A 14,585-nucleotide genomic window follows, 5' to 3' on the forward strand; every position below is an offset into this window, starting at 1 on the left:
CATTGCCAGTGTCAAGCTGCCTAATAGGTTCAAGAGTCGGTCGATGCCACCTTGTGGGATCCCAAAGTATAGTGCTATTGAAGGCAAATCCTGACATTTGAGCATAGAATCTCTGAAACCCTGTACTTGATTCGTTTGTATGCCATCCAATTACTTGAGTTCCATTGCAAACAGGGCCCTCTATGGCATTTGTTCTGTTTTGTTGTGTTGAGCAGTGACTCAGTGAGCATATTGTTAGAAGTACATTATGTTATTTTGTTGAATGTTGATATGGCACAGCTATAGGTAATACAGTAATAGCAGCATATGTGTTCTTGTTCTGTTGTTCTGTTTTTGATATGTCACATTGTCACTTTAGGAAAATGTCACATTGATGGTGGTGATGATGATGTTGTTTCGGATCTTCCTAGTGAAAGGGTTGGAGAGGAATCGAGAGTGGATGGTGGCTTAGAGCCTAGGAGAGGTCCTAGAATCTAAGAAATTAGGGAACTTGATGAGGATGATTTTATATCCGATGATGAAGAGGAAATAGATGACGTGAATTTTGATTTTGAGTCGGATTCGGAGGGAGTACAAGATGGATATGGAGAAGAAGAATTTGAGGCATAGTTACATATGCTTGGGATTGTTTGCAAGAATTGAATTTGGTTTGCTTTTATTACTTATGTTATTGTAATGGACTAATTGTTGTTTTTATTTTTTAGACATTATTATCTCTTAAATATTGTAATATTTTATGGACTATTTTTATTATTTTAGACATTATATATTAGATTATATGTTTTAAAAATAATAAAAAAATCCAGAAATTAGAATCCGAGTACTCCTCTACTCGCTACTCACCGGACGGCCGACCAACTACCGAGTAGCGAGTTTTAGAACCTTGCTCTCAGCTCACGCCTATTCGATCTCTCTGGTAAGCTCCATACGTACATAGCCTCAACTAATTAATTTGCATGCATGTTGGTATCAATTAGCTCAATCCTAGCTAGTGAAAATTGTTAATTGTGAGTAGTAGTACGTTAAAAGAAGAAGTAAAAACAAAAATTGGTAATTGTACGTTAATTGCAAACTACATCCAATCTGTTGATATATATACACACACCTCTCACTAAGAAAATGAATAAGAGGGTGGCCGGTTTACCAATACTATGAACAGAAACGTATTGATCTTATGCTAATTCATTATGATCTCACTATTTATGCAAATGGACGTTAAATATGCAGGTCTTGGACTCTTGGTGCTGGTATTGGATTATTGTTATTTCTCAGTGGTGCATGGTGGGTATACAAAGTTGCAAAGAAATGGCAAAATATCAAACGTAAGGAGCTGGTTTATAGACACAATGGTGGTTTATTGCTAGAGCAACAATTATCGTCCAGTGATATTAACGTCGAGAGAATCAAATCATTCAAATCCAAGGAGTTACAAAGTTCTACTAACAATTTCAGTGTTGATAGAATTATTGGCCAAGGGGACAAGGTACAGTTTATAAAGGCATGCTGACGGATGGAAAAATTGTGGCTGTTAAAAAGACGAAGATAGTAAACAAAGAAAATCTTTCAGAATTCATCAATGAGGTTGTCATTCTCTCCCAAATCAACCACAGACACATGATTCAACTCTTGGGTTGTTGTTTAGAGACAGAAGTTCGTCTTTTGGTATATGAGTTTATCCCTAATGGAAACTTGTTTCAGTATATTCTTGAACAGACTGAAGAGTTTCCTCTTTTGGTATATGAGTTTATCCCTAATGGAAACTTGTTTCAGTATATTCTTGAACAGACTGAAGAGTTTCCACTTACGTGGGAGATTCGCTTACGAATTGCTACAGAAATTGCAGGAGCTCTTTCCTACTTACATACTTCAACTTCGTCTCCGATTTATCAGAGACATCAAGTCCACCAACATACTCTTACATGACAAGAACATAACTAAAATTGCTGACTTTGTTACATCAAGATTAGTTGCCAGTGACCAAACTCACCTGACCACAAGAGTACATGGCACATTTGGCTATTTGGATCCTGAACGTGGCCGGCCCTGTGTCAAAAAACCTCAAGGCGAACAAAAATTAGAGGCCCATTTCTTTGTCTCTTTCTCTCTCCAGATTGCAGTAAGAAAAAATGTTTTACTCATGCCAAGTAAGATTTGAGAACTGCAACAACATACCTGGGGACAATCCAGCCATGATATAGTGGGATGTCTAATAGATCAAATATTGCACATTCTGGAGTAGATTCAAAATCACTTATCCTTCTGATTTTATGTTGACATCAATTCCAGTAGCAAGTCTAGAGAGTAGATCAATAGCATCGGCAATGTTCTCCTGTTGGTTTTCTACATAATTCGCGTCTTTATCATCAATATTACCTTTTGTTGTCTCCTCGATAACCTAACGAAATAGTCTCTCAATCCAAATTGAGAGATAGTAAGGAGCGGGCAGGGGCCATTGTCGTTCTGAAGGACGATAAGGGCGATGTGGCCTAAGAATTAGATGAGCTTGGTCATGTGGAAACAGTCCTTCACTGGCCTAAACTGTATGGAATCTGGTGCGGGTACATGGAAGTATTTTTTTTTAAAATTTTTTAAAAACGGGTTGGAAGCATCATAATAAAATGATATATATTTATATCTAAAAATATATTATATAAAACAACAAATTAATTACTAACATTATAGAAGAACAATATAATAGAAAAAAAGCTCAATAAATATTTTTTATGACCTAGAATAAACAATACGAACACTTCAATAACTGACATGATACTAGTAGTGTAGTTAACCACAAATGATGCACATCACCTCTTAGTCAACCCATCATATACCTGGCGATCTCTCTAATCACACTGACCAAGTATGTGGAATCAAAAACATATGTATCTACATTTTGCAATGAGCGGCGCCCTCTAAAGCTGAATGACTTTGAGCTATCTCCTTGTGCTTCATCCTAGTCTAGCCCCAAAATCCACGACAATGATTTTTCACTCATTTAGTTTCAATCAGTATCTTGCTCCAAATCAAACTCATCTATAATCTTATATGCACTTGTTATCTCGCACAAAACTAAAAGCTCAAATAAATCCTCAAATCTCATTCAACCTGCTTGAATGAGACTTCAACTGTATGTTTTCTGGGTTTTCATTCAATTCTAGATTTTGATTTATCTTCATGAATTATCGAGTCCTTAGAATATGGAGATTTTAAGAGGGTTTTATATTAAAGCCGGAAAATAGAGAAGAAAACTATAAAAACCCAACAACCCTCGCACTTCCACGACGCTTACGCTTCCAAAATCTTGTTTTTCGGGAGCGCGTTTCCGAGCACTTCTGGGCGCTTCCGCTTTCGATTCTAATTCCGACGCGGGAATCGGACCTTCAGTGAAGCTTATGTGCATCGTAGTCACTGACTATGGCTACTGCGGTGGTTCTTGGCTTGGTTGCGGTGGCTCCTCCGATGACGAGAAAGCCATGGCTTTGCTATGTGGAATTTGATCACTACCAAAACCTTAGGAGCTTTTTCTATAGGAGAGAGAATTTGTGTAAGTTTTGTTTTATTAATTTGTCTCTTTTTCTCTGACTTTCTCACTCTCTGACTCTCTTCGTCTGTTTCTCTCTCTTTCTCTCTGACTTTCCCTAATCCCTACAAGGTTACAATGAGCAAGGCTCTCAGGAGCATGCCTGCTTTGCCTTGGCCCAGGGCCGGCCCTGATCTGAATACTACCAGTCAAGCCAATTCACTGAGAGAAGTGACGTCTACAGCTTCGGAGTGGTACTTGTTGAGCTCTTGACCGGAAAGAAACCAGTAACAAGATCAGACGAAGATGGAATGTACAAAAGTCTCACCACATATTTCCTAATGTCAATGCAGGAAGATTCTCTATTTGATGTTATTGATGCTCTAGTGATGAATGAATGCTCAAGAGATGGTATTTTGGTAGTCGCTAATCTTGCTAAGAGATGCTTGGATTTGCGCGGAAGAAATCGCCCCACAATGAGAGAGGTCACATCAGAATTAGAGGCCATCCAGTTGTCTGAGAAACCTGCCGGCCCTCAGGAAAGCTGTGAAGGGGTTGAACTTGACCGTGATTATCAAATTTAGCAGTGGGATGATGTTGTTTCTAGTTCAACAATGACAACTTGGGATGCTACTCCGACTACATCATCCAGTTGAACTTCCCCGGCCAAGAGTTTGAAGACAAGCTGAATAATTCGTTTCTGCTAATGTTCAAATAATTTGAATTTGCTGCTTTTGACGATCAATGTTATTTCCTCTACAATATTAGAGAAGAATATGTGTGTATTCTATTAGTGAATGATCACTAAACCAGAAACGTTGCAAGATAAAGCGACTACTTATTTTGTTTTGGTAGTTCCTAAACTTTCAAAGAGATGAAAGAGATCGATGCTTGTGATGTTTTCTAGTGTATGCTATTTACCATTGATCGATCAAAGCACTGAGATATTGGAGAAAGAAAAGCACTACATGTTGATTGATAAGGATAACAGAGTTTTTATTTTATATTAATTTCTAGTATAATTATTACTAGTTCGAAGATCTGGTAGTCGATGAGCTCTTAGCATCCGGCGATTCATTCCTCAATTCTTGGAGGAATCTTGTAACTGTCTGAACAATTACTTCATTGTGTTCCTGATGAGCTACAGAATTTGTAGAATTCTGATGCATAAATTAAACAAAAGTAAATATACATTGCAATATTGCATATTAAGGAGATAAAAATCAAAGATTTCTGTACCCCTCGGCGATTAGGAGGTTTGATCTTGGTGTTCATTATCTCCATCAATTCGTCAAACTGAAGGAAAAAATTCTGAGTTCAACGATATATCTTCAGCAATCTAGACAGTGTACGTGTATCAATGAAACCTTATTAGTTTTACGAAGAAGGATGTCCTAATAATTTGGCACGAAATATTTATTTCCAATCTGCTATCTGATGTCTCACCCCAAAATTTGGACCTGAACTTTTATGTAAAGTTTACTTGTTCAAGAAAATTTTGATGATACACTAGATCAAATTAAATTTAATAACAAAAAATATATAGTTCAGAGTTGAAAATTCAGAGTTGAGAGGAGGATATTAGGCCCTTAGGAGTCAGGACTTCATGATGGAACCAATTTTGCAACCATATAAGAAAAAGGTTTTAATCCAAAAAGCTTAAATGAATGAGCAACTAGACCAAAGAACAGATAAACAATTGAGGCATTGCATACTACCTGTATTACAATTCTGTTGTAAGTCCTTGCACACCGATAGAGCCTTTTCTCCTCTTCGTCTTCCTTACCCTTATCAGACATGCTCAACATCGAAGAGTCTGAAACCCTTCTCACTTTTGGACAATTTGGTGAAGATAACTAGAAATATTGGGACATATATAGATGATTAAGCAGCTCAAGGAGCTGAGTTATAGAGCATAAGAGGTCATGCTTTCCTTGAATTCGATATGACCATTCTTCGCCAACATCTCTTCTTCCTTGCCCGTTCGGACACTAATCTCGTGTTTAGGAAATAAAGAATTCAACATCAGGAGTAAAATACTTGCCATGTAAGAGAATTCTACTCCATATGAATCGAAAAACAAAAACTTACCATCAATTCTGGTCAAAATGGTAAGATAAATTCTAAGATTGTTTTGGTTCAGTTACAAACTTAAGAGCAATTATTTGTTTACTTTTCCTGTGGACTTGTTGTTTGCTGGGTTTGCCGCAATTATCAATCTGAGACAACCATATGATCATACCGTACATGAAATAATAAGTGCCTTTTACATCGATTATCTAACATGATTTCAGGGTAACAAACTAGAACATGCAATTCGTGAATGCATTATATATATATATATACTCCATCAGTTCAAAATTGTGGAATTTTTCAAGCCTAAATTCCAAGACAATATCCGACTCAAGGTTCCAACTAAGGTATGTTCTAACCAAAGAGCCGATCGCAATGTGTGTAGGCTTAGACTGCATGAATTTCTTCTAACGAGTCATGCAAATAGCATTTGTTCCTCATAGAGGAACCTGTCGGTTTTCTCAAGATCTATCAACACCAATAGTGCTGTTGCAATGAAGAAAGCATCTGAAATTATACATCTCTCCTCAATTGTTGTTATTTAATCTTCTGAAATGTAGTTGTATCTCAATACTCCTGGAAAAATATTGCTATGTACAGAAAAAGAGCGAAAATCCCTGTAGAAGCACCGCCATTTAAAGATGGATGAAATTTGAGAACATAATGAGATTTAGCTCTTTGATGGATTCTTCTGTGAAAAGTTTCACCGGGAAGCCAGCGACCAAAAGTTTAAAAGAAAGGATGGGGACACAACAAACCAACTGATAAAAGCCATAGCAGTGGCAGATTCAAACCTTTTGCAATGGTTCACAGCACATTTGTTAAGATCATTGGCAATGAGGACGGTAATTCCAGCAGAAGCGCATGCGGCAGCAAATGTGAGAGTGGAGGTGATCTGCATAGATAATAGAAAGAAAAGACCATTAATCTATAAGCTGCTGATCCAAGATTTAGGTCTGGGTAAAGGGGTCTTCATTCACCTTCGGAAGCACAACCATATAACAAACATCAGTAATAAAAGAATGAAAGACCAAAATTAAGCTATCTCCCTTAAGAATTCTTTTTTTTTCTTTTTTTTTACAACATATCAAAGTTGGCAAAACCCAGATCCCATGCCACATGCTGCGGGTAGCTATAGATTAAAACTTAATCTAGTATTCCTCGCAAGCACAAATCAGTACCCTAAGGATAAGTTCTGTATCAAGTAGGATATTTACAGTGACCACTTATTTCCTCACCCAACACAAACAGTGACCACTAGATTATATTCTGTATCAAGTGGGATATCAAGTAATCTGACATTACCTTTTCTCATATCATTTCTATGTCATTCATCTCCATCTGACTCGCTACTCTCCTTTCAAACAATAAAATCTTACAATTGAAGCTTGGCGTTTGTCAATACTAATAGTATATTTCAATCTTCCATGAGCTTACCTATGACTCGATATTTGGAGTCAAATATCCAAGACTACAACCTTGAAAAACTGAAAGATCAAAGCAGGCAAGGGAATGTTCTGAATCAAGGCAACCACAAAAGGAAACATCAAAGTCTCATCAACAAGCAACATGGGGCAAATTTTAGACACTGTAGTTGAAAAGAAAAATTGGGATGCTGACATTGCCTTGGTTACGGTCCCTATGAGATGAAATATCATTATTTCATAATATTTTTTTGCTACGGATAATCTGAACCACATCATACAGCTAGTATCTCAACCCTAAAACAAAAGCACTCTGCATATATGTTTGACATTACTGTTGTATTAGGGTTGGCCAAATCCAATCTTTTTATTTCCTTGTACAAGAAAGCTAAATACAAGTTATTTGGCTACTAAGACTACTATAAGGTTGATTACAAGAGAGTTACCGTATCCGCTGATAAGCTAGAAATGCATTTTGCTAGTGCTGGGATATAAGTAGTCAACTAATAGTAACACTATCAACTACAAAAGTGGAGCAGCTACTATTCAAAAAAAGGCGAAGCAGAATCACAAGCATGTGGTTTGATTCATATTTTACCATGGAAATCTACTGCAAAGATTAAATAGTGGTTAATGTAGTTTCATTCTTCAAGCATGTACCAGCAATCTAGATGAACATTATCATTTTGTTGGAGAGAAGATTTTACAAGGATACATATAAATAGGAAGACACATCAAAATGGCAGATTTGTTCACAACCGAACACAACATGATCTACTCTCAGTATGGCAAATAGAGCAAGTGAGGAGGACTGTTAACATCCATCAACCTCTATCTCTCTCATGCTATCCATTTCAGTTGCAAGCATGCCCCCACACTCAAGCAAGTAAATTTCAAGGTCGGGAGGGAACTCTGATTGGCTAGACATTGATATACAGAGATCCCAGCACTTACTTTTCAATGAAGACGAAAAGAAAATGAAAGTGAAACTGTGTCTTAACTGTTGTGTGTTGTACATAGGTTATTTTGTTTGACATGGACGAAAGAACCAAATTTTACTGGGAACAATCATACATGTATAATTCCAAAACTACATAGTAACAAAGAAAAGCCAGTTCACAAATAGATGGAAAGACTACCATAAACCCTACAGCTACATTTCACAAGAAACCAATGCCAAATTAATGAACATAACAAGTTTGAATCTCATCATACCCCATCCCCAATGGTGAAGAAACAAACAACCTTGCAGTTTCGCAAACTCCGCTTTACCAACATGGCATAAATATCAACAATCGCCAGTGATAAGCTCCACACACATTGCAAGCTCACAGCAGCAACAAGGTAGCTGACATTAACAAAACCACACCAGCAATCAAAGACTCAAACTTTACACCAAAAAAAAAAACCCAGAAATACCCAAAAGCAAAGAGCATTACCAAAACGCAGTAACAGACGGGAAATCATTGGTGGAGGCCATGACAGCAAGCGAGATTCCGGCGAAGACGAGCTGGGAAAGACGGAGAGCGAGGCTGCCGGCAGTTCCAGGCATGCCCTGAACGTCCTTCATCCGGACTCTGAGGGCGGCCACGTCAGTCAGAGGTGGAGCCTCCACCGGGTGGACCGACGGACGGCTGAGGCTCATCGTCGGGAATGGGGCGAAGTGAAACAAGAGCCGATCAGTGTGGTGTTGAACCCATTAAAGAGTAGAGGTTTAGAGCTGATCAATTGGAGAAATGGGAATGTTGGGTGTTTGAAAATGGGGGATTGGAGTGGTTTTTATTGAGTCAGGGGTGGCGTGAGAAGAGCTCCGACTGTGACTCGGCGCTTTTTGGTGGGTTCTTTTGGCTGAGAGCCAATTGGAGTGGGGCACAGATTCTTCTTCCTTTCTCTTTTAAATTCAAAGCAGAAAAATGAATGTTACCACTCATGTCCTCCATCATTATTATTAAGGCCTCTTTTTACTTGGACGGTTCGTTTTAGATTAACAAAACTTCTTCAAGGGGTAATTTGGTTTGGTTGTATTTGTGATGAGTCTGCGTTTGATTCCCCACTAATGCGCCAAAGATGAGCGTTCTTGGAATGAGTTTGGTTGGTAGAATTTTCATGGAATCAGACACCTTTGAGTAATAGGTTTCTAAGTAATAAATAACTAGTTGCTTATTGATGATTGATGTTGTATGTAAATATAATTTAAACTTGTAATTTTCAAATGTTATAGTGATATCCATACAAGGAACTTAGTACCGTCTCTCATATAATCTTTGAAATTGCGGAACTGAAATTTTAAATACGTAGATAGATTAAATTGATATATCATGGGAATTCATGGAAAGCTAGCCTATTTTCACATGGAATCACCAGTGTGGACGTCCGGTCACTGACGTACGTTACTTTTGCAGGGCCTTAACCGGGTCGGACCTGGTCCGGAAGAGACCCGTATTGGTTCCTATAAACCGTCAAGGAAAAGGCAAAAGCAACGAAAAGACGAGAAAGCCCCGGGGACTAGCACCCTATATAAACTCCCTCTCCCTATTACTTGTGGCGTCCAAAATTCTCGCTCTTTAATTTTTCGTGGGTCAAAGAAAAACAAATCAGCGAAGATGATCGAGGTGGTGCTGAACGACCGTCTGGGGAAGAAGGTGAAGGTGAAGTGCAACGAGGACGACACCATCGGCGACCTGAAGAAGCTGGTGGCCGCTCAGACCGGTACCCGTGCCGATAAGATCCGCATCCAGAAGTGGTACAACGTCTACAAGGACCACATCACTCTCCGCGACTACGAAGTCCACGACGGCATGGGCCTCGAGCTCTACTACAACTGAATATCAGGTCTCGACTCTCTGCAATTACATCTATTCTGATGCTCAATTTTATTATATTTGCTTGAATTTCGGCATATTTGGGGGTTTTTTGGTTGATTTGGGTTTTTTAGGGTTTGCTTGTATGACCTAATTTTCGGAGTTCGATAACTATAATTCTGAGAAATTATATCATGCTGAGTATTTAATAGTTGAGAAAAATGGCTATTGTTTTCATTTCATTGTCAATTAAGTACTAGTTTTTCGTTATGATTGCGCCACTTAGAAATTGGATTGTATGGGGATGATGTAGTTAAGCAGATGAGGTATATGGCGTGCATGGTGCATGTGTTGATTGGTTTTGTTGTCAATTTCAGCAATTACTAGTCTTAGTTTTAGTTGTGCCTGTGGGTGTGCATAGTGTATGCTATGTTTAATCTCATAAACCTTAATTATGATTTGTATGATTTTAACTCCCGAACACAGCCCGGTTCACTAGATAAGTTCCAGACTTGGTAGCATCCCGGCTAAGTAGATAAGCTCTAGGCTTGGTAGCATTCCATCTAGTTTGTTTTTTTTATATATCATAGGGACTTGTAAACTCTGAGAAGAAGTCTAGTTTTGTTAATTCTAGGATTGAGGGACTTGAACGAGAGTGTCCAGACTAGGACTGTGTTGTACATCCGCTACAACTTAAATGAAGGAAACTAGTTTCACCTTTTGGAATCAACTTTTTCTCTTAAAGACTTAGCTTGGATAAATGGAGTCTCACAAATCTTTGTGATATATTTGGCTGTCTGAATTATGTTGTAGAGCAGCGCTGGCTAGATCAATTGTTATGAGGCTTGTATCTAGTTACTTGCACAAATATTGTGTTATTTCTGCAGGTGTAATGTTAGTTGTGGCTTGTAGTGAATCTGATTATGGTAGATTGTTGAGGACTTTGTCATGTTTATAGTATTTTAAAACTTATCTGGGTCTCTAAATCAAGAGTGCAAGTCATTCCAATAGAAATTCATGTATGTAGCCATGTAGGTTAGTGAATCAACAAACCTCTGTATTATATTGAGATAAAATGTCTCCAATGCTCAAGCCATGTTCTTTCCAGCATGAGTTTCTAATACAAATTGGGACCAGCAGACCAGTACTTAGGCTGTGCCAGTCTTTATGATTATTATGTTGCCCAATACTCTAATAGGACTGTACAGGCAGTTGTGGTCTGGTATTTATGATTGTCATCTAAATCTGGGTAATAGATAGTACTTATGCCGTCTGCAACACCACTGTTTATGCTGGTTAGACTGCATTTTGATCTCTATCCTTTGAAGCAATGATCAAGTGCTTCCTGAGACCAGCTACAGTAAACCAAAAGTCGATCATCTGACCAAGCAAGTTCTATCTTCGGTTCTTTTCACAATCTGATATATTTTAGCTTGCTATTTTTTTATTTTGTGAGTTCTTCAAACGAGAAAATGAACGGAATAAATGTATAGAGGTCGGGTGTTTTGTTTGCCTCAAGAGATTCTTTCATTGAATTAATCATCATATCATCAATTTGCGTTTTTCTTTTTAATATAGTTTTAGAATATTAATGCAATTTTGTTGTCTTTTCAGGCATTATAACAATGCACTGGGTGTGGGACTGATGCTTAGTCTGTATAAGAGGTGGTGCTGTATGGATTGCTTTATCGTAGGATGGGCACAGATTGTCTGTATTTTCTGAAACTACTTCATAAGTGCTTTGATTTCTTATATAATTCAATCTGTACTCGATATGTTGGTTTACTGTATTCGGTGGAATAATGATACACAAGCAGTATATCTTCTATGACATAACTCACATAAGCAGTATGATTTGGGTGTGCTAGATGTATCTGTTCTCAGTTTTTTTTGTTTTTTTTTTGTGCGGTTGTTTTCAAGTTTTCTTAATTAAAAGAGATGATGCTATGATATCAAATTTTGAATTTTATTTTGAATTTTTTGATTTTAAAATATTAGTTTCAAATTATTCAAGCCGGTCCGAGTCTAGTTAGAGCTTTTTCAAGCCGAGTTGAGTTTGAACATGAAGGAAAAAAATCAAATTTTAACCCAGTTTGAACTCGATCGAATGAAAACGAGTTAAACATGAATAACTCAGTAATCGGCACGGCACATTTACCCCCCTACTCATATTTGGATGAATTGAAGGTACAAATTCCAAGTATTATGCAACTTCTAGTGGATTGCGAAACTTTACTTTCGATGACCAGTTGCCCGTGTAACTGTCCAAGCCTGGTGACCCATCAGTCCAAAAAAAGAAGAAGCAAAAACAGGCTTGTTGATTCAGCAAACTAGGTTCAGTAGCTCTAGTTTCTATCCAACAAGTTTAGGATCGTAGTCTGACACCATTTTTTGGTGAGGGATTTGGCTTCTGTGCTATAAAACTTATCGTTAGGATCTGCTTGAATTTGTATTACAGCCTATCACGTCATGTTCATTGAATCCGACGGCTGGAATGAAAAAATTGCACAGCCAAGTTTTACAAAATAATAGCAGATACCTCTCGGATTTTTCTTTATCATAGTAGAAACTCCAGCTGGTTCATTACCAAAAAGAGACCCAAGCAAGAAAAAACAAAAAAACTAACTCATAAGAATAAGAAGAGCCAACTCTTCTGGCTCAGTACACATGCAGCATGCTTAGGTGGATCATCAAAGTAGCTAGTACTAGGGGTGGGCATAAAAAACAGAAATCTTGATTCCGTTCCGATCCCGTCCCGAAATTCATAATAGTGGAATGAGACGTGAGACGAATAATTTATATCCCGCTTCGTCCCGTCTCGTCCCACTTTTAATGAAAACTTAAAAATTCTTATATATTTATATCAAAATGAAACTAATTTATGTTTTTAATTACTCCAAAATTATATCAACTCAAATAATAATGGTAAATTATAATATTTTGAACATAATATGTATTTTTTGTTAAAATTTCATTATTGAATGTTACTTTGTTAATGAAAAAGTAAAAATATATGTTTTTATTTAACTTCATAGGAAGATGTGATTTGTCCCGTCCCGTCTCATCCGGGATTAATCCCGAATGTGATGCATTCTTAAAAACCTCAGTCCCGTCCCGATTCAAAAGGGTGGGATGAGCCCCGTCCCGTCTCATCCCGTCTCGTGCCCACCCCTAACTAGTACCCAAATCATGATTGGTTTTGACTAGAACATCATCAATCATATTCAATTCTCTAAAAATATGCACTAGCACCAATTGGTTTATTCGGATCAAATTTAAGATTATTTTCATATGGAAAGATTAAATCAAAATAGAAAAACGATTACATGGCAATTTTAAAGTTTTGTTTTTTTGACAACATTCAATTTTGGAGTTGCATATAGAGTCCTTTCAAAGTTTCAGTATACAGTATATTCCGCAGGGCATTCTTATGGTTGGTGTCCTCTGGCCCAGCCCAACATTCATTGGGATTGGGCTTTCTTCTGACAGAAATGTCTTATCCGGTTAAAAGTTAATACGACGTGTCGCTATCAGTGTAAGAGACTTGATGATGTCGGTCGCCAAAGAGGGAAGGTGGGGGACCACACCACGGGCCTGATAGTTCGGCCGTTTTGGAGCGTCATCAGAATCTGTGTCGTTTTTGGAAGAGACTTTGTTTGTTTGGGGGCAAAAGGACAAGAACAAGAGCAATGCCAGAAGAGAGAGAGAGGACCATATAACTAGAAGTTCCAGGAGAGTAAGAGTCTGGTTTGGTTGGCCCATGACGTCTGCCCCGGCCCTAAGCCTTTCCCTTTCCCATGCCTTCAAATTTGGCTCTCTCCCAACTAATTGATCTGTCTCTCTCTTATCTCCCTTTCCTTTCTTGTCTTTTGTCCCTAGATTCATTATTGATGTAGTTAATTCTTTTAGGATTGTGATTGCTGTTAGGGCTGGTCGTGATACGGTTACCGTTATTTTTGGTCTTGGCCATTTACGAACCGCTGCCGTTACCGTTCACTCGGTTACCGGAGAAGCGGCTGCCACCGTCGGAATTCGGTATTCAGTATGCCGGTTGACCAATTATGAGGATAGAAAGCAAGCACGACGACAGCACAACAACCCAGAGAAGACGAGAGAGAGAGAGAGAGAGAGAGAGAGAGAGAGAGAAGAAGGAATAATGAAATTCCAAATCAAGAAGTGTAGTTGTAAATTTGGATTCTTAAATCAATATAAAGAAGAAATGAAAAGACTTGGGAACAAATGGAAGGAAAATTATGAGAGAATGGAGGAAGAAGCAATTGAAATGATGAAAGAAGTCGGACTATCAGAGACGGCGAGGAGACAAAGAAGAAAGAAAGAATGAAAGACTCAAATATATAGGATTTTTGACAAAAATACCTATAGCTGGTTCAGTATTGCCGAGCCATACGCTCTACCACTGCCAAGCCGAGCACCTAGCTCTGGTACGGTACCGGACCACCGGTTACCGCCATCGTCGGCGCCAACAACACTGGTTCGGCCGGTTTTCGGTGGTTCCGATAGGTTCGGCATTTTGGACCACCCCTAATTGTTGTAGGTTCATATCCTATAGCGATCAAATTTCAATAATTGGAACATTGTACATTGACGATAGCTATTTATTACATAGAATTTGAGTTGGATATGACTATCACACGAAATGATGTAAATACAACGTAGACATTAGATCTGATACAAATTTTGAACACTAGACTGTGGTGTGATTTCCTGGACGTTGCGAACTAAATGAATTAGTATTCTATTCTTTTATTC

The 14,585-nt window shown here is 38.1% G+C and overlaps 3 protein-coding genes across 4 annotated transcripts; 2 read left to right on the top strand and 1 right to left on the bottom strand.

The window, feature by feature from the left end:
- Positions 1 to 577: 577 nt before the first annotated feature.
- Positions 578 to 4,101, top strand: LOC126796808 (putative wall-associated receptor kinase-like 11). The gene is given in 6 exon segments (XM_050523533.1): positions 578 to 666; positions 1,273 to 1,472; positions 1,475 to 1,650; positions 1,723 to 1,886; positions 1,888 to 2,027; positions 3,713 to 4,101. Coding segments are annotated over 6 exon segments (1,158 nt in total).
- A 384-nt stretch (positions 4,102 to 4,485) lies between these two features.
- On the bottom strand, positions 4,486 to 8,797 carry LOC126798517 (CASP-like protein 5A1). 2 transcript variants are annotated; one of them, XR_007672533.1, is made up of 6 exons: positions 8,454 to 8,797; positions 8,230 to 8,362; positions 6,385 to 6,485; positions 5,236 to 5,508; positions 4,757 to 4,813; positions 4,486 to 4,677 (listed from the first exon to the last, which is right to left on the bottom strand). XR_007672533.1 is itself a non-coding variant. In XM_050525517.1 (3 exons), the coding sequence occupies exons 1-3, from the start codon at positions 8,657 to 8,659 to the stop codon at positions 6,294 to 6,296; spliced, it is 531 nt and encodes a 176-aa protein (XP_050381474.1). In that variant the 5' UTR covers positions 8,660 to 8,791; the 3' UTR covers positions 5,858 to 6,293. The 2 variants fall into 2 exon arrangements, 1 of the variants encoding a protein (XP_050381474.1); XM_050525517.1 differs by lacking the exons at positions 4,486 to 4,677; positions 4,757 to 4,813; positions 5,236 to 5,508 and having other exon boundaries at positions 5,858 to 6,485; positions 8,454 to 8,791.
- Positions 8,798 to 9,555: 758 nt separating this feature from the next.
- LOC126798372 (ubiquitin-like protein 5) lies at positions 9,556 to 11,682 on the top strand. The gene is made up of 2 exons (XM_050525323.1): positions 9,556 to 9,846; positions 11,430 to 11,682. The coding sequence occupies exon 1, from the start codon at positions 9,618 to 9,620 to the stop codon at positions 9,837 to 9,839; it is 222 nt and encodes a 73-aa protein (XP_050381280.1). The 5' UTR covers positions 9,556 to 9,617; the 3' UTR covers positions 9,840 to 9,846; positions 11,430 to 11,682.
- The last annotated feature ends 2,903 nt before the right edge of the window (positions 11,683 to 14,585 follow it).

Source organism: Argentina anserina, chromosome 6 (assembly GCF_933775445.1).
Source record: "Argentina anserina chromosome 6, drPotAnse1.1, whole genome shotgun sequence".
Taxonomy (NCBI): domain Eukaryota; kingdom Viridiplantae; phylum Streptophyta; class Magnoliopsida; order Rosales; family Rosaceae; genus Argentina; species Argentina anserina.

Excerpts from the sequence above, each read along its gene's own strand:
- LOC126798517 (XM_050525517.1), bottom strand. The coding sequence starts at position 8,659 with ATGAGCCTCAGCCGTCCGTCGGTCCACCCGGTGGAGGCTCCACCTCTG. Across the intron at positions 8,363-8,453 it reads CCGTCTGTTACTGCGTTTTG|CTACCTTGTTGCTGCTGTGA; the intron begins GTAATGCTCTTT and ends TGTTAATGTCAG. Across the intron at positions 6,486-8,229 it reads TCTTCACCATTGGGGATGGG|ATCACCTCCACTCTCACATT; the intron begins GTATGATGAGAT and ends TTATCTATGCAG.
- LOC126798372 (XM_050525323.1), top strand. The coding sequence starts at position 9,618 with ATGATCGAGGTGGTGCTGAACGACCGTCTGGGGAAGAAGGTGAAGGTG.